The 22,967-nt window shown below is 47.0% G+C and overlaps 1 protein-coding gene across 1 annotated transcript; it reads right to left on the bottom strand.

Annotated features, from left to right (window-relative positions):
* Positions 1-5,403: 5,403 nt before the first annotated feature.
* Positions 5,404-21,774, bottom strand: LOC116986626 (EF-hand and coiled-coil domain-containing protein 1-like). The gene is made up of 7 exons (XM_033042204.1): positions 20,512-21,774; positions 12,198-12,424; positions 10,806-10,929; positions 9,601-9,763; positions 6,657-6,815; positions 5,710-5,779; positions 5,404-5,615 (listed from the first exon to the last, which is right to left on the bottom strand). Exons 1-7 carry the CDS (start codon positions 21,522-21,524, stop codon positions 5,485-5,487), a joined length of 1,887 nt encoding a protein of 628 aa, XP_032898095.1. The 5' UTR covers positions 21,525-21,774; the 3' UTR covers positions 5,404-5,484.
* Between the last annotated feature and the right edge of the window lie 1,193 nt (positions 21,775-22,967).

Genomic DNA, 22,967 nt, shown 5'->3' with positions numbered 1-22,967 from the left:
TTCCCTGAGGCTCCTTGTTTATCAGCCCTGTTTCCTTTTAAAATTGAGTTTAATTTAGTTTAGAGATACAACTGGAAACAAGCCCTTCAGCCCACTGAGTCTGCGCTAACCAGCAATAGACTAGTCTAGTTTAGTTTAGTTTAGAAATACAGCCCGGAAACAGGCCCTTCGGCCCACTGTGTCAGTGCCAACCAGTCATCCCGGCACACTAACATTATCCTACTTACTAGGGACAATTTCTTGGCGTGGGTAAATTTCCTCGCTGGGAGTCATAGGGTCAAACAGGGTGGAAACAGGCCCTTCGGCCCAACATCTCCTCACCGAACAACATGTGCCACCCACACTAGTCTCACATGCCTGTGTTTGGCCCATGTCCCTCTAAACCTTTCCTATCCATGCCCCTGTCTAAATGTTTGGGATATTCCCTGCCTCTTTAAGGGTAGGTTTAGTTTAGTTTAGTTTACATATACAGCATGGAAACAGGCCCTTTGGGTCACTGAGTCCACACCAACCATTAATCACCCATTCACACCAGTTATCCCACTACACATGGGGGCAATATCCAGAAACCAATTACCCTACAAACCTACACGTCTTTGTAATGTGGGAGGAAACCGGAGCACCCGGAGGAAACCCACAAGGTTTGATTTGGGAATTTATCCTGTACAGTTCGAAGACAAATTCACTCAAATGAAACTAATTTACCTTTGCATAATCAAAGTCAAATTGATACGCAAGCTCAGTGTGGAGCAGATTTTCACAGTCCCAGTAAAGAGCAAAATCAGGCCAGTATATCCTAATGATCTTCATCAGGCCTATGTATGGAACCCGGTTAAAATCTGATGTTTTCCTTGCGAGCTTTAGTGGATTTGACTCTGCTGGTCTTCAGATGTGATCAACGTCACCCTTGGTGCTGGCTGACAGCTGTCGAAGCATCTTGCCGTCAAAGCAAACTTCATCACCCCCAAGGTGTTAGTCCGACGTGAAAGCTGGCAGCAGATGAATTGCATTAAAGGGGCAGGGAGCTGAGGAGAAACAATCAAACCAAGGCCATTCACCAGCTGTGGATTCCTGTTCTGAGTTATTCGGCGATCGGGTGGCACAGTGGCGCAGCGGAATAGTTGCTGCCTTACAGCGCCAAGGTACCGGGATTATCCTGACCACAGGTGCTGTCTGTACAGAGTTAGTACGAGATGAGAAAATCATTTTTTACACAGAGAGTGATGAATCTGTGGAATTCTCTGCCACAGAAGGTAGTTGAGGCCAGTTCATTGGCTATATTTAAGAGGGAGTTAGATGTGGCCCATGTGGCTAAAGGGATCAGGGGGTATGGAGAGAAGGCAGGTATGGGATACTGAGTTGGATGATCAGCCATGATCATATTGAATGGCGGTGCAGGTTCGAAGGGCCGAATGGCCTACTCCTGCACCTATTTTCCATGTCTATGGTTCTATGTTTCTTCATGTGAGGGTGTGGGTTTTCTCCAGGTGCTCCGGTTTCCTACCACACTCCAAAGATGTACAGGTTTGTAGGTTCATTGACTTCGGTAAAAATTGTAAAATTGTTCCTAGTGTGTCCAATAGTGCAGGTGTAGGGAGAATCGCTGGTCGGCGCAGACTCGATGGGCCGAAGGGCCTGTGTTCACATTGTATCTCTAAAGTAAACTATTGCCTGCCTCCCAGCAATGATAATGCCGTTTGTTGGCAGAGTTTTGTTTAAGATACAGCGCGGAAACAGGCCCATCGGCCCACCAGGTGCGCACTGACCATCGATCTCTCGAACTCTAGTTCGATTCGACATATTGGGGAGAATTTACAATGTTACTGAAGCCAATTAACTATACAAACCTGCAGTTTTTTGGAATGTGGGAGGAAACACCAGCACCCGGAGAAAACCCACGCGGTCACAGTGAAAACGTACAAACTCCACACAGGCAGCACCTGTAGTCAGGATCGAACATGGGTCTCTGGTGCTGAGGTAGCAGCTCTACTGTGTCACCTTACTGGCTCCTAGTAATCAGATCTGGCTCTGGGCATCAGTCGATGACAGATTTTTGTATGAGGACACTATTTTTAGCTTAGAAGCCAAAGTGCTGGAATAACTCAGCGGGTCAGGCAGCATCTCTCAAGGACATGGATAGGTGATGTTTCGGGTCGAGGCCCGTTTCAGACATCTGCTAAGTTATTCCAGCACTTTGTGTTCTATGCAAGATTCCAGCATATCTGCAGGTTCTTGCGTCTTTTATGTTTAGCTTGTTGAAGTTCTTTTGCCAAATCTTCCCAACTTCACCTTCTTTTGAACATTGACTCCTTGTTGACTAATAGTTCCATAAGTCTTCAGTGTTCTCCTAGTCTCGCATAAACAATGATCACAGTGCCTTGTCTACAGACGGCACAGTGGCACTGCGGTAGAATGACTGCGTCACAGCGCGAGACCCGGACTACGGGTGCTCTCTGTACAGAGTTTGTAAACGATCACCCTGTGACCACGTGGGTTTTCTCCAGGTGCTGCAGTTTTCTCCCACACTCCAAAGACGTGCAGGTTTCTAGGTTAATTGGATTTGGTAAAATTGTAAATTGTCCCTAGTGTGTAGGATAGTGCTAGTGTAGTTGAAGTTTAGTTTATTGTCACGTGTACTGAGGTACAGTGAAAAGAAGATACACAAAAATGCTGGAGAAACTCAACGGGTGCAGCAGCATCTATGGAGCGAAGGAAATAGGCAACGTTTCAAGCTGAAACCCTTCTTCAGACTGATGGGGGGGGGGGGGAGAAGAAAGGAAAGAGTAGGAGGAGGAGCCCGAGGGCTGAGGGAGAGATAGGAAGGGGAGGAGACAGCAAGGGCTAACAAAATTGGGAGAATTCAATGTTCATGCCACCAAGCGGAATATGAGGTGCTGTTCCTCCAATATCCGGTGGTGCTCGCTCTCGCCATGGAGGAGACCCAGGACAGAGAGGTCGGATACGGAATGGGAGGGGGAGCCACCGGGAGGTCAGGTTGGTTAATGCGGACCGAGCGGAGGTGTTCGGCGAAACGATCGCCAAGCCTACGCTTGGTCTCACCGATATAGATCAGCTGACATCTAGAGCAGCGGATGCAATAGATGAGGTTGGAAGAGATGCAGGTAAACTTCTGTCGCACCTGGAACGACTGATTCTGTTGCATGTAAAATTGTCCCTAGTGTGTGCACGTTAGTGTATAGAGGTGATCGATGGTCGGTGCGGGCTCGATGGGCCGAAGGGCACATTTCCACGTTGTATCACTGAAGTAAACTAAAGTAAAAGCATGGATATGCAAGTGAAATGAACAATACATAGAGACATAGAAAATAGGTGCAGGATGAGGGCCATTCGGCCCCTCGAGCCTGCACCGCCATTCAATATGATCATGGTTGATCATCCCGAATCAGTACCCCGTTCCTGCTTGTTACCCATATCTCTTGATTCCGTTATCCCCAAGAGCTATATCTAACTCTCTCTTGAATACATCCAGGGAATTGGCCTTCACTGTCTTCTGTGGCAGAGACACCTCGGCCCAAGCTTGCTGCAAACCTAAACCACACTCACTGGCTTTCAGTGTGAGATATCAGGGTCAATTGTCTGAATGGCAATTACCTTCTCCCTGCCTTCTCCCCATGACCCCCGACATATTATATATTCTTTGCTAAATAAACCCGTCCACACACACTGTGCGATCAAAGGAACATACATCTTATTCCAGATTAGCAACTGAAATAATAGTGGGCTTCAACCACCAGTGGGCAACAGTTGCTGTTAAAAATAATAATTCCTTGTGCAATGTTTAACAGTAACAGGTCCAGGCAGCCAGTGTGAAACAGTACCATGAACACATGGATAAAAAGACGTTGAAAATTACGCAATTGCAGAAATGAAAACTGTCGTTTGCAATATGAAGCCAGCATTTGTTTATGCGCCGATGAGGAATTTAACGTATACGACTTTATTTCAGATACTTTACAGCGCCATTTTCAATGGATGTTTTCAGTCAAATAATGTAGAACATTAATTGATGGTAGTTCTACCCAAGATCTAAGCTTATAATCCTGTGCTCATCCTTCAGTGAAGATAGACACAAAGTGCTGGAGTAGCTCAGCGGGTCAGGCAGCATCTTTGGGAAAAAAAGAATAGGTGACGTTTTGGAGGTCAAATCACTGGATGGATTTAAGAGAGAGTTAGATAGAGCTCTCGGGGCTAGTGGAATCAAGGGATATGGGGAGAAGGCAGGCACGGGTTATTGATTGGGGACGATCATCCATGATCACAATGAATGGCGGTGCTGGCTCGAAGGGCCGAATGGCCTCCTCCTGCACCTATTTTCGATGTTTCTATGTTTCTATGGGTCGAGGCCCTTCTTTCTTCACTCGACCCAAAACGTCACCTATTCCTTTTCTCCAGAGATGCTGTCTGACCCGCTGAGATACTCCAGCGTTTTGTGTCTATCTTCAGTGTAAACCAGCATCTGCAGTTCCTTCCTGCACATCTGATATTTCAGTTCCGTTCTGAATGATGAAGAGGCTGAACCTTTTGAATTAAACCATCTTTGCTCTCCTTTTGAAGAAGAGTCCCAACCCAAAACGTTGCCTGTCCACAGATGTTGCTTGGGTTTATCCAGCACTTTGTGTTATGCTCATGATTCCAGCATCTGGAGTGTCTCACATCTCCAGATAAAAGCATCATCAGTCTGTTTTGATGGACAAGATGCGGAAGGCAATGAACTGCCCATCTTTCCAGTGTCTTTACCTCCCTTCACTCTCAATCAGCTTGATAGAAACAAGTCAACTAGTTATTCTTTATCCTCCAGAGATGCTGCCTCACCCGCTGAGTTACTCCAACACTTTTTGTCTATCTACCCATTGTAACATCTTACTGTGCAGAATATTTTTTATTCCCATTTCCCTACAAGACAGACTCAAAAGTTCATCCATAGCTACAAAGTTCATTTGGATATCTCCAGATTTTGCAAGTCCTTTCATTAGCTGTCCCTATTTAATATTGTGTGGGACATGAAAATGTTTGGCAGATTCTCTCCCTTGGAGATAAATGTTTGGGGAAATCTCCATGGCAACATGAAATGGACAACCCTTAGAGTTTGGATGTTAGAGAATAGCATCTTTCTGGCCAACAGCTAACCTTTTGTGTGCTTACATCTCCAGTGGCTTCTGGTTATTGAGCTTAGTTTAGCTTAGTTCAGTTCATTGTCATGAGTACAGATGTACGGTGAAAAGTTTTTGTTGCCTGCTAACTGGTCAGCGGAAAGACTATACAAGATTTCAATCGAGCTGTCCACAATATTCAGATACAGAATAAAGGGAATAACATTCAGTGCAAGATAAAGTCCAGTAAAGTCTGATTAAAGATAGTTGGGGAGGTCTCCAATGGGGTAGATGGGAACTCAGGACCGATGTCTAGTTGTTGATGGGATGGTTTGGGTGAGGATTAAGGTCGGAGTTCCACCTTCGTCCATAACTAACATGTTATCACCAAGGAGGTTTTCAAGACTTGTTGACTTTCTCTTCGGGATGAACCTTTGCCCAGTAGCTCGCATGACACCAACTCTTTATGGAGCACATTCAACATGTCCAAGGAGGCCATTGTCCCTGGCAAAGCAAGAAGTGTTTATCGTTAACTATGATAGAAAGTAAATCTGCTATTTCTCCATTTCCAAAATGACACACTGCTGTGACCACTCACCATGTCCAGTTTGGTAACAGGCAGCCAAAGTGCTCAATAACATCTTTCCCAAAGCTCGTCTTGATATATTCTGTTGGCAAAATGAAGAGAAAGAGTGAGTTAGTGGGGCAGCTCTTTGAAGGATGTGCGATCAGGCATTATGTGAACTAATTAAAACTGGCCTTGGGTTCAAAACAGAATCACTTGTCCAACAGCGAGGAGAATGATCGGTTTATTCTGAAGGTTAGGACTCACAATCTGCCAGCACTAATGAGAAATGAAATGTCCTTCAGCATAGGAACCCAAACTGCCCGAGACCCAACTCCCCCCCGAAGGATTTAATCGAATCCCACAGGCGTGTATTATATCACGTTAACGGCGCAGAGATTCTTCTGAAAAATATAAAATTCTTAAGGGATTGGACAGGCTAGATGCAGGAAAAAAATTCCCGATGTTGGGGGAGTCCAGATCCAGGGGTCACAGTGTAAGAATAAGGGGTAGGCCATTTAGGAGGAAGATGAGGACATTTTTTTTCACCCATAGAGTTGTGATTCTGTGGAATTCTCTGCCACAGAAGGCAGTGGAGGCCAATTCACTGGATGCTTTCAAGATAGAATCAAATATAGCTCTTAGGGCTAATGGAATCAAGGGATCTGGGGAGAAGGCAGGAACGGGGTACTGATTTTGGATGATCAGCCACGATCATATTGAATGGCGGGGCTGGCTCGAAGGGCTGAATGGCCTACTCCTGTCAAAGTCAAAGTCAATTTTATTCGTCACTTACACCCGAAGGTGCAGTGAAATGAATTTGCCAGCAGCGATACACTTAAAAAGAACACACAATACACAATAAGATTCAACACAAACATCCACCACAGCATTCTTCTCCTAAGGCACAAAGTTCAGCCAGAAAATTCTGCACCTATTTTCTATGTTTCTATGTCTCTGGGAAGGTCGGAGATAATTACCAGCAATCGCAGTTGTTGCAGAAGCTGGAGGACATCGGTCAGCTTCTCCTCGACCAGCAAGAGTCTCACGCGGTCCGCTTCCACCATCTGCACCTCCATCCGCAGCATCTCCACCTCCTCTCCTTTCAGCTGAAGCTCCTTGGTCATGGAACAAGCCAACTGCAAGAAGAAGCGGTGCAGCTCAGATCAGGACTGCGGCCATAGAGTCAGAGAGGTGACGGCACTGGGCCTGTGGTCACTGGAGTTTTAGAAGGACGAGGAGGGACCTCATTGCGACTTACCAAATAGTGAAAGGCCTGGATAGAGTGGATGTGGAGAGGATGTTTCCACTAGTGGGACCACCTAGGATGGGAGGACCAGAGGCCATACCCTCAGAATAAAAGGACGTAGCTTTAGAATGGAGGTGGAAGAATTCCTTCAGTCAGAGGGTGTTGAATCTGTGGAATTCATGGCCATAGAAGGCTGTGGAGGCCGTCAACAGATATTTTTACGGCTGAAATTCTTGATTAGTGGTTATGGGGAGAAGGCAGGAGAGTGGGGTTGAGAGAGAAAGATAGATCAGCCATGATTGAATGGTGGAGTAGATTTGATGGGGCCCAATGACCTAATCTGCTCCTATAACTATGAACAGTCATAAGGCACAGAAACAGGCCCTTTGGCTCAACTTGCTCACACTGACCAACATGCCACATCTATAACTAGTTCCACCTGGCTGCGTTTGGTCCTTATCCCTCCAAACCTGTCTTAGCCATGTACCTGTCTAAATGCTTCTTCAACGTTGTGATAGTACCTGCCTCAACTACCTCCTCTAGCTGCTAGTTCCATACACCCACCACCCTTTGTGTAAAAAAGTTGACCCTCAGGTTCCAATTGAATCTTTCCCCCCCCTCACCTTAAACCTTTGATCACTGGTTCTTGCGACCCCGACTTTGGGTAAAAGACCACACATTTACCCTATCTGTTCATTGATTTGAAGTAGAAGTTCCTCACGGAGAGCAGGAAAGGTGCCATTGGGAAGAAGGTAGAGAAGCCTGTGACCTCCAGGTTCAGGAACTGATTGAACAATTCTCAAAGAGGGTCCCAACCCAAAACGCCACCTGTCCATTCCATCCACAGATGCTGCCTGACCTGTTGAGTTCCTCCATCGCTTTGTGTTCCAATTCCAAGGTATTTACTTCCAGTCCTAAGCTCAAGAATTCCATCTCTGAGCTCCTGCTAGTAACTAAAAAAGGGTTGGCGAGTCAAGGTCGATGGAAGTTTAAAGTTTAATATATTGTCTGGTGTACCGGGGTACAGTGAAAAGCTTCTTTGTTGCTTCTATCCAGTCAGCAGGGGGATTGTATTCATGATTAGAATCCTGCACAGTGTACAGATACATCATAAAGGGAATAACGTTTAGTGCAAGACAAAGCCCAGTAGAGCCCGATTAAAGATAGCTTGAAGGTCTTCAATGAGGTAGATAGTAGCTCAGGACCGTTCTCTAGTTGGCGAGAGAGTGGTTCAGTTGCCTGATGACAGCTGGGAAGAAACTGGCGCTGAATCTGGAGGTGTGCATTTTTGGATGTGTTTTTGAAAGATCTGGGGAATGGAGGGTTATGTGAGCTGGAGTTGAGACCTGGGGCAAATCAGCCATGATCCAATTAAATGGCGGGGCTGGTTTAGGCGGCCAGGGTGACCTATTCTTGCACCTTTTCCCATGTGTACCTGTGGCTGTCAGACTTCCAATACACGGCGGTAGAGACGCTGCTTTACAGCGCCGGAAACCCGGGTTCGATCCTGACCACGGGTGCTGTCTGTACGGAGTTTTTATTTTCTCCCCGTGACCTGCGTGAGTTTTCTCTGAGATCTTCGATTTCCGCCCACGATACAAATGACATGCAGGTTTGTAGATTAATTGGCTTTGGTGTAAATGTAAAACATGCCGCTAGTGTGTTTAAGAAGGAACTGCAGATGCTGGAAAATCCAAGGTACACAAAAAAGCTGGAGAAACTCAGCGGGTGCAGCAACATCTATGGAGCGAAGGAAATAGGCAACATTTCGGGCCGAAACCCTTCTTCAGACCCTAGTATGTGTGTGTGCGTGTGTCAGGCAGTGTTGCGGTGATCGCTGGTCGGCGCGGACTCGGAGTGCCGAATGGCCTATTTCCGCGCTGCATCTCTAAAACTAAAATTAAAAAAAACAAAAACACAGCCTGCAGGATACATACTTCTAGGAAGCACAATCCATCTGTGTTACTCTGACAGCCAGAGGGCAATGTAAAGGAGGCCATTTGAATGCCTGACATTAAATGCAGAGTTTAACAAAATCACTTGACTACTGGCGTTGGCATACATTGAGCAAATAAAGACACGAATTCAGGCGATCAAACTGAACACAGATGTGTCAAATCATGTCTGAACAAGACAGTTTGTTTCTCATAACAACCGCTTGCAGTTTTGTATAAAATGTTTAGTTTAGACGCAAAAATCTGAATCTTATCTAACCCCAAACTATTTGTTGAACAAATTAATCTCACCCTAAACCATTTGAATCTTTCACAAAGCTCGTCTTAATATATTCTGTAGGCAATCTGAAGAGTTATCTATACCTCTCTATTTAAGAAGGAACTGCAGATGCTTGAAAAATCGAAGGTAGATAGAAAATGCTGGAGAAACTCAGCGGGTCTATGGAGTGAAGGAATAGGTGACCTTTCGGGTGGAGACCCTTCTTCAGACTGAAACGTCACCTATTCTCCAGCATTTTTATCCACCTATATCTCTCTATATCACTGTCTTTCCCTCTGGTTTCCCCGACTCTCGATCTGAAGAAGGGTCTCGACCCGAAACGTCACTTTTTCCTTCTCCCCAGAGATGCTGCCTGCCCGCGGAGTTACTCCAGCTTTTTGTGCCTATCTGCGGGTCTATCTGCAGTTCCTTCCTGCACATGCCTCGAACACCGTCCCTACCTGCTCCACGTCAGCCCGCAGTTTTGTCACTTGTCGCTCCTTGTTCTCCAGTTGCGCTGCGAGTTCCACTTCCCTCTCCCTGGAGACCACAACTCCTCTGCCTTGGCGACGGCCACTGCCGTTACACGAGAGCAACCGCCGTAAGGTGCTACTGGGACTGCTACTGAAAGCGAGATAGATTTAACGTCAAGACTTACGAGGATGTTTTTGCAGGACTCAAGGGCCTACCCTGTCCCACTGTGCGAGTTCATTCCAAGAGCTCTCCCGGGTTTAAAAAAAAATCAAACTCGTGGTAAGCACGGAGAATGAACGTAGCGGGTACGTCAGAGCTCGGGGACGTCTCTTAGCGGCTCGTAATGCTAACGGCAGTTACTCGGGAAGACTCACTAACGGCAGGTAAGCTCGGGAAGACTCGTGAAGATTTTTCAACTTGTTGAAAAATGTCCACGAGAGCCCCGTGTACCGACGAGTGGCCATTACCGTAAATCTCCGAGGTTGAATCAGGGCAAACTCGGGAGAACTCTTGGAATGAACTCGTACCGTGGGACAGGGCACAACAGGGAGCGGTTGAGCAGACTCGGAGTATATTCGCAGGTAGACAAAAGTGCTGGAGAAACTCAGCGGGTGCAGCAGCATCTATGGAGCGAAGGAAATAGGCAAAGTTTCGGGCCAAAACCTTTCTTCAGACTGATATCTACACTATATTCGCAAGTGATAGGAGCAGAATTAGGACATTTGACCCGTCAAGTCTACTCTGCCATTCAATCGGGGGGGGGGGGGGGGGGGGGGGGGGGGGTGAAAGAGAGGGAATGCAGGGGTTACTTAAAATTTGAGAAATGAACATTCATTTCACTGGGTTGTAAGGTGTTTTCAATCTGAAGAAGCCTGAAACATCACCTGCTCTTATTCTCCAGAGATGCTGTATGAGATGCTCTGTGTGAGATGCCTAGTTACTCCAGCACTTTGTCGGTATCATCTACTTTGCAGCGAGTGGACGCGAGAGTGGGGATAATGTAGAACTAGTATGAGCGGGTGATCGCTGGCCGGAGTGGACTCGGTTGGCCGAAGGTCATGTTTCCATGCTGTATCTCAAACTATACTAAGATCAGGACAAACTCTGTTATCTAAAGGACACATAAAAGGAAATTCAGGGCCTAGTTTTTTCCTTTGAGTTTTAAAAAAATCTGTGAGAATCTTTCACTCACTCCGCACTGCTACAGCCGTCTCCACTCAATGCCGGCATTGGGCAAGGTTGATCTTCCGAACCTCTCTCCTCTTCCTCGTCAGAAGCAGCCCGACCCTCCACTGCCCTCAGCAACCGGTCCTCATCTGTGGAGAGAGCAGGTTAGGGTGAATGTAGACACAAAATGCTGGAAAATCTCAGGGGGACAGGCAGCATCTCTGGAGAGAAGGAATGGGTGGCGTTTCGGGTCGAGACCCTTCTTCAGACTTAGAGTCAGGGGAGAGGGGAAACGAGAGATATGGAAGGGCAAGGTGTGAAAACGAGAGAGTGAAGAGGACGAAGTTCAAGGAAAATGTGGAATAGATTAAGGGGAAGGCGACAATGAGGCACATAAAGTAACATTTAATCAGGAGGACAGTCAAGCTAGTCGGAGAACGAGGGTGGGGGACGGACAGAGAGAGGGAAAGCAAGGGTTACTTGTAGTTTTCCTCAAATGCTTTCCTCGAGTCCAATCTGACTTGGTCCCAGCCAGGAATTATCTCAATACTATTAATGGCATTAAGGTTTTGAGATATCAGACAGCAGTGGATGCCACAGTGGCACCAGCTGGTAGAGTTGCTGCCTCACAGCGCCAGAGACTGGGTTCGATCCTGACTTCAGGAGCTGTATATGTGGAGATTGCATCCTCTCCTTGTGACTACATGGGTTTCCTCCCACATCCCAAAGACATGAGTGTTTGTAGGTTAATTGTCCTCTGTTAATTACCCCCTAGAGAGTAGTTTAGTTTAGTTTAGAGATACAGGTCAGAAACAGGCCCTTTGGCCCAATGAGTCCACACCGACCAGCGATCCCCGCACATTAACACTATCCCACACCCACTAGGGACTAGTAGGCAGTGGATGACAAAGTTGGGTAACATAGAACTATTGTGATCGGATGATCGATGGTCGACAAAATTGCTGGAGAAACTCAGCGGGTGAGGCAGCATCCATGGAGCAAAGGAATAGGTGACGTTTCGGGTCGAGACCCTTCTTCAGACCATCGATGGTCAGCATGGATTCGATGGGCCGAAGGGACCCATTTCCATGCTGTATCTCTAAACAATGACTGACAACAGAATGATTTGGTACATTATCTCACTGTTGCCACCCGTCCTTGGGATGTGGGATGAAGCCGGAGCACCTGGAGAAAACCAACGTGGTCACAGGGTGCAAACTCCAGGGTGCTCCAGTTTCCATCCACACTCCAAAGACGTGCAGGGGTGTAGGATAATTGGCTTCGGAAACAATGTGAATTATCCCTAGTGTGTGTAGGATAGTGGCGGTGTACAGGGTGATCGCTGGCCAGCGTGGACTCCGTGGGCCAAAGGGCCTGTTTCCACGCCGTATGTCTAAAGACCAAAGTCTTTGTCTGCTAAGTGAGATAATGTTTCCCTCATTACCGGAATCACCTCCATTGCAGGAAGAAGACTTCATCTGCGGTCCGCAGTAAATCCCGGTCTCCATGGCTGATTCCGCTTTCCCAGCCGGAGATATCCGTGCTTGATGCTGGATCGGACTCGGACTGCATGTCCCGGGCTTCCGGGCATCCTGTGGAAGGTTCTCTGCAGCCGAGACCACTTTGCTCTGATCCCCTTGTGATCTAAGTGAACGAGAAGAAACATGGAAACATAGAACCTAGAAACATAGGTGCAGGAGGAGGCCATTCGGCCCTTCGAGTCAGCACCGCCATTCAATATGATCATGGCTGATCATCTAAAATCAGTACCCCGTTCCTGCTTTTTCCCCATATCCCTTGATTCCTTCACCCCTAAGAGCTAAATCTAACTCTCTCTTCAAAACATCCAGTGAATTGACCTCCACTGCTTTGTGTGGCAGAGAATTCCATAGATACACAATTCTATGGGTGAATTTCTTTTTCCTCATCTCAGTACCAAATGGCCTACACCTTATTCTTAAAATGTGACCCCTGGTTCTAGACTCCCCGGAGAAAGGGTGCTGTCAGTATTGCATCTATTGTGCTTGAACATTGGCTATGATACTAATTTAGTATTATTGTAGTACTAACTTACTATTGTGTAGGAAGGAACTGCAGATGCTGGTTTAAAACGTAGACACAAAAAGCTGGAGTAACTCAGCGGGACAGACAGCATCTCTGGAGAAAAGGAATGGGAGATGTATTGGGTCGATACCCTACTTCAGACTTAATATTAATATTAGTGCTCAGTATTAATTTTGTATTAACTGTTGTGCCTTCCCGAGGTTTGTGGGCCTAACTCAATGAAACACTAGTGAATTAGAGAGAGATTGAGCAGGCTGTGACTCTATTCCCTGGAGCGCAGGAAGATGAGGGTTAATCTTATAGAGGTGTACAAAATCATGAGGGGAATAGATCGAGTAAACGCACAGAGTCTCTTGCCCAGAGTTTGGGAATCGAGGACCAGAGGACACAGATTTAAGATGAGGGGGAGGATGATTTAATAGGAACCTGAGGAATAACATTTTCACACGAAGGATGGTTGGCGTATGCAACAGGCTGATGGAGGAGGTAGTTGAGGCAAGGATTATCGCAACGTTTAAGAAACATTTGGACAGGTACTTGAATAGGACAGGTTTAGAGGGATGTGGGCCAAACACAGGCAGGTGGGACTAGTGTAGAAGGGACATGTTAGCTGGTGTGGGCAAGTTGGGCTGAAGGGCCTGTTTCCACGCTGTAAGACTATGACTCTATAACTCATGTCCTTCCTTTACTGCAGTGCAGCATTAAAAAAAAGTAAGGCTTGCATTAGTCAGGAGATTGTCATCTATTTGTGAGTTACCTATTTCATCTATAAGTGAGACATCTACTTGTTCTATCAGGATTAAGAATCTCAGCTGCCTCAGAGTGGATATTAACAGATGGATATGTGTGGGAAGGAACTGCAGATGCTGGTTTACACTGAAGATAGACATAAAATGCTGGAGTAACTCAGCGGGGCAGGCAGCATCTCTGGAGAGAAGGAATGGGCGACATTTCGGGTCGAGACCCTTCTTTCGACTGAGAGTCAGGGGATAGGGAGAAACAGAGATTTGGAAGGGTGAGGTGTGAAAACGAGAGATCAAAAGGGACGATGATCAAGGAAATTGGAGAGTAGATCGTTGTCAGCTGGGGAAGTTGACAACGATGCATATGAAGATAAAATGTATTCAGGAGGACAGTTAAACTGGTCGGAGAACTGGGATTTAGGAGGGGTGGAGAGAGTGGGAAAGCAAGGGTTATGAAGTTAGATAAGTTAATATTCATAATGCTGGGTTGTAAGCTGTCCAAGCGAAATATGAGGAGATATTTCTCCAATTTGCGTTGGGCCTCATTCTGACAGTGGTGGAGACCCAAGCCAGAAGGGTCTGTGTGGGTACACAAAATTGCTGGGGAAACTCAGCGGGTGCAGCAGCATCTATGGAGCGAAGGAAATAGGCGACGTTTCGGGCCGAAACCCTTCTTCAGACTCTAATAGGCGACGTTTCGGGCCGAAACCCTTCTTCACTCTGTGTGGGAATGGGGGGGGGGGAGTTAAAGTGTTTAGCAACCGGGAGATCAGGTGGGGCTAGGTGGACTGAGCGGAGGTGTTCAGCGGAACGATCGCCGAGCCTGCACTTCATTCCTGCCAGCTAATGATGTGTTACAAGCTGCTGTGGGCTTGCTGTAAAGCAGCCGTCGATGTTTCACAAATACCTGTTGGAAAACACAAAGGAGGTGGAAGCCCACTTCACTCACTTGAAAGACACATGCGATGACTTTCATCGCAGTATTGTTCATGGGGTTATGAGAGATGCACAAGTCCCTTAGCAGCTGCCTTGTTCAAAGATGAACCTCACAATACAGACTGATTGCCATTTAATGCATGCGTGCATGGTAGAACGAGCATTGATTCACTGGATTAGATCCATTCAATTATTTTCAATGTCATCATGTTCATTATTTCACTGTACACAATTGATTATAGAAACATAGAAAATAGGCGCAGGAGTAGGCCATTCGACCCTTCGAGCCTGCACCGCCATTCAATATGATCATGGCTGATCATCCAACTCAGTATCCTGTACCTGCCTTCTCTCCATACCCCCTGATCCCTTTAGCCACAAGGACCACATCTAACTCCCTCTTAAATATAGCCAATGAACTGGCCTCAACTACCTTCTGTGGCAGAGAATTCTGCTGAAGGTAGACACAAAAATGCTGGAGTAACTCAGCGGGTCAGACGGTATCTCTGGAGGAAAGGAATGGGTGATGTTTCGGGTTGGAGCTTCTCGACATCAGTCTCCACCCGAGACTGCGAGCTCCTCGATGTTGAAATCCACAGGCCACAGTTGGAGCTGCGATCCCAGGCAAGGGGTCGCAGGCCCCGATGGTAAGTCCATGGCCCCGCGGTGGGGCTCAAAGTCAGTCTCGAGCAAGGCCGCCAGCTCCATGATGTTAGGCCGCAGAGCGACCGGAGATACGATCCCGATAACAGTCGCATCTCCGGCAAGCTAAGAGATCGAAAAAAAATTCCCCCGACCCGCTTCCCCACCCCTCACATAAAACAAACCAGAGAACTTTAACACATACTTTTAAAACGCACTAAAAATAACAAAAAATACGAAAAGACAGACAGAATGTTGGTGAGAATGAAAGATATGTAAAAATGTAATGATGATAAAGGAGACAGGCCATTGTTAGCTGTGGATTAGGTGGAAATAAGTCAAAGACAATGAAACTCATCAAGATGACTTTAAACCCAGTGCAAAGACTTGGGTAGGGGAGGAATTGAGAGAGAGAGGGGATGCAAGGGTTACTTGAAGTTAGAGAAATCAATATTCATACGGCTGAGTTGAAAACCGAAACGTCACCTATTCCTTTTCAGAGATATGCTGTCTGACCCGCTGAGTTACTCCAGCATTTTGTGTCTATCTTCAGTGTAAACCAGCGTCTGCAGTTCCTTCCTCCATATTTCATTCTATTTTGCTATTCCCCCACACAATTACATTTGATCCCTCAAATTAGCACCACTAGAAAATGATTAGTCAGGAATTTGCAGCTAGCCGAGGTTTACTAGCTTATTGATTTTTTTAAATTATATGTTACATGAATTAATGATATACATGATTATCAGGCCTGTAAACATAGAAACATAGAAAATAGGTGCAGGAGTAGGCCATTCGGCCCTTCAAGCCTGCACCGCCATTCAATATGATCATGGCTGATCATCCAACTCAGTATCCTGTACCTGCCTTCTCTCCATACCCCCTGATCCCTTTAGCCACATCTAACTCCCTCTTAAATATAGCCAATGAACTGGCCTCAACTACCTTCTGCGGGAGAGAATTCCACAGATTCACCACTCTGTGTGAAAAAAAGTTTTCCTCATCTCGGTCCTAAAAGATTTCCCCTTTATCCTTAAACTGTGACCCCTTGTTCTGGACTTCCCCAACATCGGGAACAATCTTCCTGCATCTAGCCTGTCCAACCCCTTAAGAATTTTGTACGTTTCTATAAGATCCCCCCTCAATCTTCTAAATTCTAGCGAGTACAAACCGAGTCTATCCAGTCTTTCTTCATATGAAAGTCCTGACATCCCAGGAATCAGTCTGGTGAACCTTCTCTGTACTCCCTCTATGGCAAGAATGTCTTTCCTCAGATTAGGAGACCAAAACTGTACGCAATACTCCAGGTGTGGTCTCACCAAGACCCTGTACAACTGCAGTAGAACCTCCCTGCTCCTACACTCAAATCCTTTTGCTATGAATGCTAACATACCATTCGCCTTCTTCACTGCCTGCTGCACCTGCATGCCTACTTTTAATGACTGGTGTACCATGACACCCAGGCCTCGTTGCAACTCCCCCTTTCCTAATCGGCCACCATTCAGATAATATCTACTTTCCTGTTTTTGCAGCTGTAAGCAGCTGCAAGTAACAAATTAATTGATCCATTGTATATTTATGTGACAATTAATCCCACTCTTGACTTTCAATTCCCTTATCATGTATCTAGACACTGTGAATGGCTCGATTGTAATCATGTATTGTCTTTCCGCTGACTGGTTAGTACGCAGCAAAAGCTTTTCACTGTACCTCGAAAATAAACTGAGCTAAAAATCACATTTTATCCTTCATTTGGCGCAACTAAAAAATATTAGACAGGAATTTGCAGATAGCGGAGAAGGGGTTTTATTGGTCTATTGATTTTTTTTTTGTTTATTATGTTCACAAATTATAGGAGCAGAATTAGGCCATTCAGCCCATCAAGTTTACGCTGCCATTCAATCATGGCTGATCTGTCTTTCCATCTCAACCCCGCTCTCCTTCCTTCTCGCCATAACCCCTAACACCCGTACTCATCAAGAATCTGTCAATCTCTGCCTTAATAATATTGATTTGGCCTCCACTGCCGTCTGTGGCAATGAATCCCACAGATTCATCACCCTCTGGCTGAAGAAATTCCTGCTCATCTCCTTTCTAAAGGTACGTCCTTATATTCTGAGGACATTTTCTCACTAGACCTGGGCGGCGTGGTGTCGAAGCAGTAGAGTTGCTGCCTTACAGCGCCAGTGACCCGGGTTCGACCCCAATCATGGGTGCTATCAGTAGGGAGTTTCTACGTTCTCGATACAATACGATACGATTAGAACTTTATTTATCCCAGGAGGAAAATTGATTTGCCAGCAGTCATAAAAACACAAAATACATGAAATATGAAATTAAAGTGATGAGTGGAAAGAATTGGGGATGTGCAAAGATTGTGGGGTGGAGGGGGGAGTCAGTCTTGGTCTACCCCATGACAGAAGGGGGAGGAATTGTACAGTTTGATAGCCACAGAGAAGAAGAATCTCCTGTGACGGTCTGTCCTGCTGGTGGAACCAGTCTGTTGCTGAAGGTACTCAGGTTGGCCAGTGTGTCACAGAGGGGGTGAACTGTATTGAGGAGCATCCTCCCCTCAAAGACCATCTCCCATGAATCCAACTCCATCCCCAGGGTGGAGCCAGCCTTCCTGATGAGCTTGTTGATCCTGTTGGTGTCCGCAGCCTTCGCCCTGCTGCCCCAGCACATGGCAGCGAAGAAGATGACACTGGCTACCACCGATTGGTAGAACATCTGCAGCATCTTCCTGCAGATGTTGAAGGAGCGGAGCCTTCTCAAAATGTACAGCCGGCTCTGTCCCTTCTTGTAAACTCCAAGGTATTTGCACTTTTGAGACAGGTTTGTAGGTTGATTTGGCTTTGGTTAAAAATTGTAAATTGTCCCTAGTGTATAGGATAGTGCTGGTGTATGGGGATTGCTGGTCGGCACAGACTCGGTGGGCTGAAGGGCCTGCTTCCCACACTGTATCTCCAAACTAAACTTAACCTGAGCCAGCGTAGAGCTGGTTCTGTGTCTCTAGAAAAATGTAAGACAAGGGAGATAGCTACGTTTCCAAGTAATTGAATTTTCTTTATAATTAATTGAATTAATTTCAAAGTATTTAATCATTAACATGCGTTAATTTAATTTAAACATATTTAACACGAGTCAATAATCATTAACATAAGTAACCTACACTCTCTCTATCCTACACTCTGGGGACAAGTTACAGGAACCAATTAACCTACAAACCTGTAGGTTTTTGGAATGTGGGAGGAAACCGGATCATCCAGAAGCAACCACAGGGAGAACATACAAACTCTGTACAGGCAGCACCCGTAGTCAGATTTAAACCCAGGTCTCTGGCACTGTGAGGCCGCAACTCTGCCAGGGGCCCCTGTAAAATTGCCCCGATGGATTGGATGAGACAATGAGATAACAGAACAAGTGTGAATGGGTGAACAATGATCGGAGTGGACTCAAGGGCCTGTTTCAATGCTGTATCTCTAATTTTTTAGTTTAGTTTAGAGATACAGTACGGAACCAGGCCCTTCGGCCCAACGATGTCAAGTTAAACTATTCTCCTCTGTCTGCACATGATCCAAACCACCCTTGTTTCTTTTGTATACAGAGGGTGGTGGGAGCTTGGTGGTGGAATACACTGTCAGGGGTGGTGGTGGGGGCAGATATGATCTGTACATTTAAGAGGTTTTTAGACAGACACATAGATATGCAGAGAATGGAGGGATATGGACCACATGAAGGTAGATGAGATTAATATATCTTAGCATTATGTTCAGCTGAAAACATTGAGGGACTTAGGTCCTGTTCCTGTGTTGTACTGTTCTATGTTCTGTTCATTGGAGAAGTAAATCTGCCACCCTTACCCAGGCTGGCATCGTGTTTGGCACAGGCATCTTGGGCTACAGGACCTGTTCCTGTGCTGTACTGTTCTTTAGACATTAGAGATACAGCATGGAAACAGGTCCTTCGGCTAACCGAGTCCATGCCAACCAGCGATCACCTGTACACTAGCACCAACCTCAAGGGACGATTCTACAATTTTCAGAAGCCAATTAACCTACAAACCCCGGTGGACGTTTGGAATGTGTGAGAAGCCCGATGTTGGGGAAGTCCAGAACAAGGGGTCACGGTTTAAGGATAAGGGGGAAGTCTTTTAGGACCGAGATGAGAAAAGCATTTTTCACACAGAGTGGTGACTCTCTGGAATTCTCTGCCACAGAAGGTAGTTGAGGCCAGTTCATTGGCTATATTTAAGAGGGAGTTAGATGTGGCCCTTGTGGCTAAGGGGATCAGGGGGTATGGAGAGAAGGCTGGTACGGAATACTGAGTTCGATGATCAGCCATGATCATATTGAATGGCGGTGCAGGCTCGAAGGGCCGAATGGCCTACTCCTGCACCTATTTTCTATTTGTCTATGTTTCTAAGACCAGAGCACCCGGAGAAAACTCACGCGACTCACGCGGTCACAGGGAGAACGTACAAACAGGTTTGGAGTGGAAAAGCAGGCGTGATGATCCTTGGTCGAGAACAGATCTGATAGAGGTGCACACGACCTGGATGAGTGGAACCCGAGGAAATATGTTCCCATTAGGAGGTGGGTCGAAGACCAGGAAACACAATTTAAAAAAAGCAAGGCAAAAGATACAAATTTACTAAGAAAATACAGTGTGGAGTCATACAGTGTGGAAACAGGCCCTTCAGCCTAACTTGCCCATGCCGACCAACATGTCCCAGTTATGCTAGTCCCACCTGCCCGCATTTAGCCCGTATAGCTCTAACCCTGTCCTATCCATGTACCTGTCCAAATGTTTCTAGGCGTTGCAACAGTCTCTGCCTCGACTACCTCCTCTGGCAGTTCGTTCCATACACCCACCACCCTTTGTGGGGAAAAAATACCCCTCAGATTCCTATTATATCATTCTCGCTTCGCCATGAACCTATGACCTCTGGTCCTCGAATTATGGTCGTTGTGATCTGAAATGGACGATTGGGCAGGTCGGGCCGAGCGGCCCGTTTCCCCTTGCCCCGTGCGTGGGCTCATCTCTCCTGTTAGCGGGAGAGTCTCGGACTAGAGGTCATATGTCAGAATTAAAGGACGGGAGACGAGGAGTCACTTTTTTAGTCAGCGGGCGATGAATCTGTGGAATTCTATAGGTCAGGTCAATGGATATTTTGAAGGCAGAGATAGATAGATTCTGGATTAGTACAGGTGTCAGGGGTTATGGGGATAAGGCAGGAGAATGGGGTTAGGAGGGAGAGATAGATCAGCCATGATTGAATGACGGAGTGGACTTGATGGGACCGAATGGCCTAACTGCTCCTATCACCTATGACCTCGCACTGACCTGCACCGTTCCAGTTCTTCGACTCTTCGCTGTAGGAAGGGGATCCGTTTGGCCTCGGCTTCCAGCAGTCTCACCTTCTCCAGGGCTTCCAGTAGCTGGGATCTCGCCCTCTCCGCCTTCCTCCTGACTTGGGCAAGGCAGCCTCGGAGCGTGGCCACCGACTGCTCCCAGCGGTCTAGCAAACCGTGAGCCCGCTTCATCTCCTCTTCCAGTTGCTGGTTGAACCTCATGGCCTCCAGGATCTGCCCGTCTCTCGATTCCCTGATCAGCTGCAGTTCCCTCAGCACGCTCCTGAACCCCGGGCAACCGCGCACCGGCGCCTCCCTCCGCTCAGGAGGCTCCTTCTCCGGGCAGGTGTAGACCTTCTGCAGGGCGACTTGGAGCGCCAGGCACCGCGCGTCGCTGCCTTGGAGAGCGCCCCGTAGATCCTCCACCAATTCCCGCAGGCTGGCGTTCTCCAACTCCAGGGCACTGGGACTCGCCTCCCCGTCTCCAGGGGGATTAGGTCCCGGCTGGAGATCAGGACCGGACCTCCCGTGCGCCTGGCTCTCTCCCCAACCTTTGGAGAGGTCGAACGAGACGCACTTCTTCTTCCTCCGCCGCCGGGGACATCTCAAACGGATTTGTCTCTCGATGTGCTCCGTCTCCTTCCCCACCGGGAGCCTCCCAGCGTTTTCGCCGGCTCTCTGGTGGAAATAGCCGCAGAGCCTGGCGTGGAATTGGCGGAAAGTGACCGCGTCTGGTAGCCCGCTCAACAAGGTCTGCCCCTCTTCGTCCCGCACCAAGTCCAAAACGGAGCAGAGCAGCCGAAAGTCCTCCGCCGAGACTAGCCCGTCTCCCTGGTAGCTCAAGTGATGGAAGATCTCCTGCAGGTACTGGTCGGCCCCCGTCGCTAGCACCACGATCTCGTTGTCCTCCTGAGCGCCATCCGAGCCGAAGTAATAGGTCAGGGCGCCAACTATCCAAGCGCTCCTGCGGGCCGGGCGCGCCAGCGGCTCCGAGCAACACCACATATCCTTAGACCACGGCCGTCAGCCGATGAGGAGGTCGCATTAAAACTTTCCCAATTACAGCCACCAACCTCAATGGAGCGCAGGTTGATACAAAACTTTGAAAAACACGTTGTTAAAATCAAATAAAATGTTCTATACTTATGTCAGTAGATAAGGAGGTCACAAAATGTCCCAATTGCTGCCGCGAACCTCAACGGACCACAGGATGATTGAAAACGTTCTTTTTTTTAAAAAGAGTTACAGACTTTAAGAAGTTAAAGTTTTAAAACAAGTCTTTTAAACGTAAAAAAAAACTTAAAGGAGGTTGTGTTGAAATCTTTTTTTCTTCTAAGTTCAAAACTTTAATAAGTTTAATAAATTTATATTAAACCTTTAATAAGTTAAAGTTTTAAAATAAATCTTTGAAACGTTAATAATAAGTTGATCTCCTTGCAATTTCCGAGGCTGCAAATTTTTGCAAAAACAAAACACAAAGTACTGGAGGAATTCAGCGGGTCAGCTACAAACTTCGCAAAAAAACACACACAAAGTGCTGGAGGAACTCGTGTCGGGAAGGAACTGCAGATGCTGGTTTAAACCGAAGATAGACTCAAAATGCTGGAGTAACTCAGCGGGTCGGGCAGCGCCTCTGGAGAGAAGGAATAGGTGGCGTTTCGGGTTCAGGACCCTTCTTCAAACTGAGAGTCAGGGGGAAGAGAAACTCAGTGGGTCAGGTAGCCTCTGTGGGGAGGGAATGCACAGGGCGACGTTTCTGGCCAGGACCCTTCTTCAGATTCTTGCTGTCGTATACACAAAATGCTGGAGTAGCTCTGCGAGACAGGCAGCATCTGTGGAGAGAAGGAACGGGTCTGCTTGCTGTTACAATTTGTAGTCTCAAGTCCCAGTGGTTCCCTCTGCGTCGGTGTTGGTGCTGGTGCTGGTCGGGAGCGGTTTAACACACAGCCTTTCCCCGGAGCTGCCGGTCCTGGCAATGCCGAGCTGAGCTAAGCCGTGTGGATGTGAAGAGAAGGCAGGTGATATGTCCTGGGGTTCCTTCTACCTTGTTGGCATGGGGCCCAATTTTGGGTGGCGCGGTTTGTTTGTGATAGCGCCACGCAGACCAGAACTGGCTCCAACTGTTCAGTTCAGCGTATTGTCGCGTTACTGAGGTACAGTGAAAAGCTTTTGTTGCGCGCTGAGCAGCCAGCGGAAAGACAATACATGGATACAATTGAACCATTTACGATATACAGAAACGTGATAAGGGAATAACGTTTAGTGCAAGATAAAGCCAGGAAAGTCTGATCATAAGTGATAGGAGCAGAAATAGGCCATTCGGCCCATCAAGTCTACTCCGCCGTTCAATCATGGCTGATCTATCTCTCCGGCCTAACCCCATTCTCCTGCCTTCTCCCCCTAGCCCCTGACACCCGTACTAAGCACGAATCTGTCTATCCTTGCCTT

This window comes from Amblyraja radiata, chromosome 24 (assembly GCF_010909765.2).
Source record: "Amblyraja radiata isolate CabotCenter1 chromosome 24, sAmbRad1.1.pri, whole genome shotgun sequence".
Classification (NCBI taxonomy): Eukaryota; Metazoa; Chordata; class Chondrichthyes; order Rajiformes; family Rajidae; genus Amblyraja; species Amblyraja radiata.
The sequence above is the reverse complement of the archived record's forward strand: the minus strand, read 5'-3'. Positions and strand labels throughout refer to the sequence as shown.

Bases quoted from the DNA above. Each gene is read 5' to 3' on its own strand.
- LOC116986626 (XM_033042204.1), bottom strand. From the start codon at position 21,524: ATGTGGTGTTGCTCGGAGCCGCTGGCGCGCCCGGCCCGCAGGAGCGCT. The intron at 12,425-20,511 runs GTCAGTGCGAGG...TCGTTCACTTAG, and splicing joins GAAGAACTGGAACGGTGCAG to ATCACAAGGGGATCAGAGCA. The intron at 5,616-5,709 runs GTGAGTGGTCAC...TTGCTTTGCCAG, and splicing joins CTGTTACCAAACTGGACATG to GGACAATGGCCTCCTTGGAC.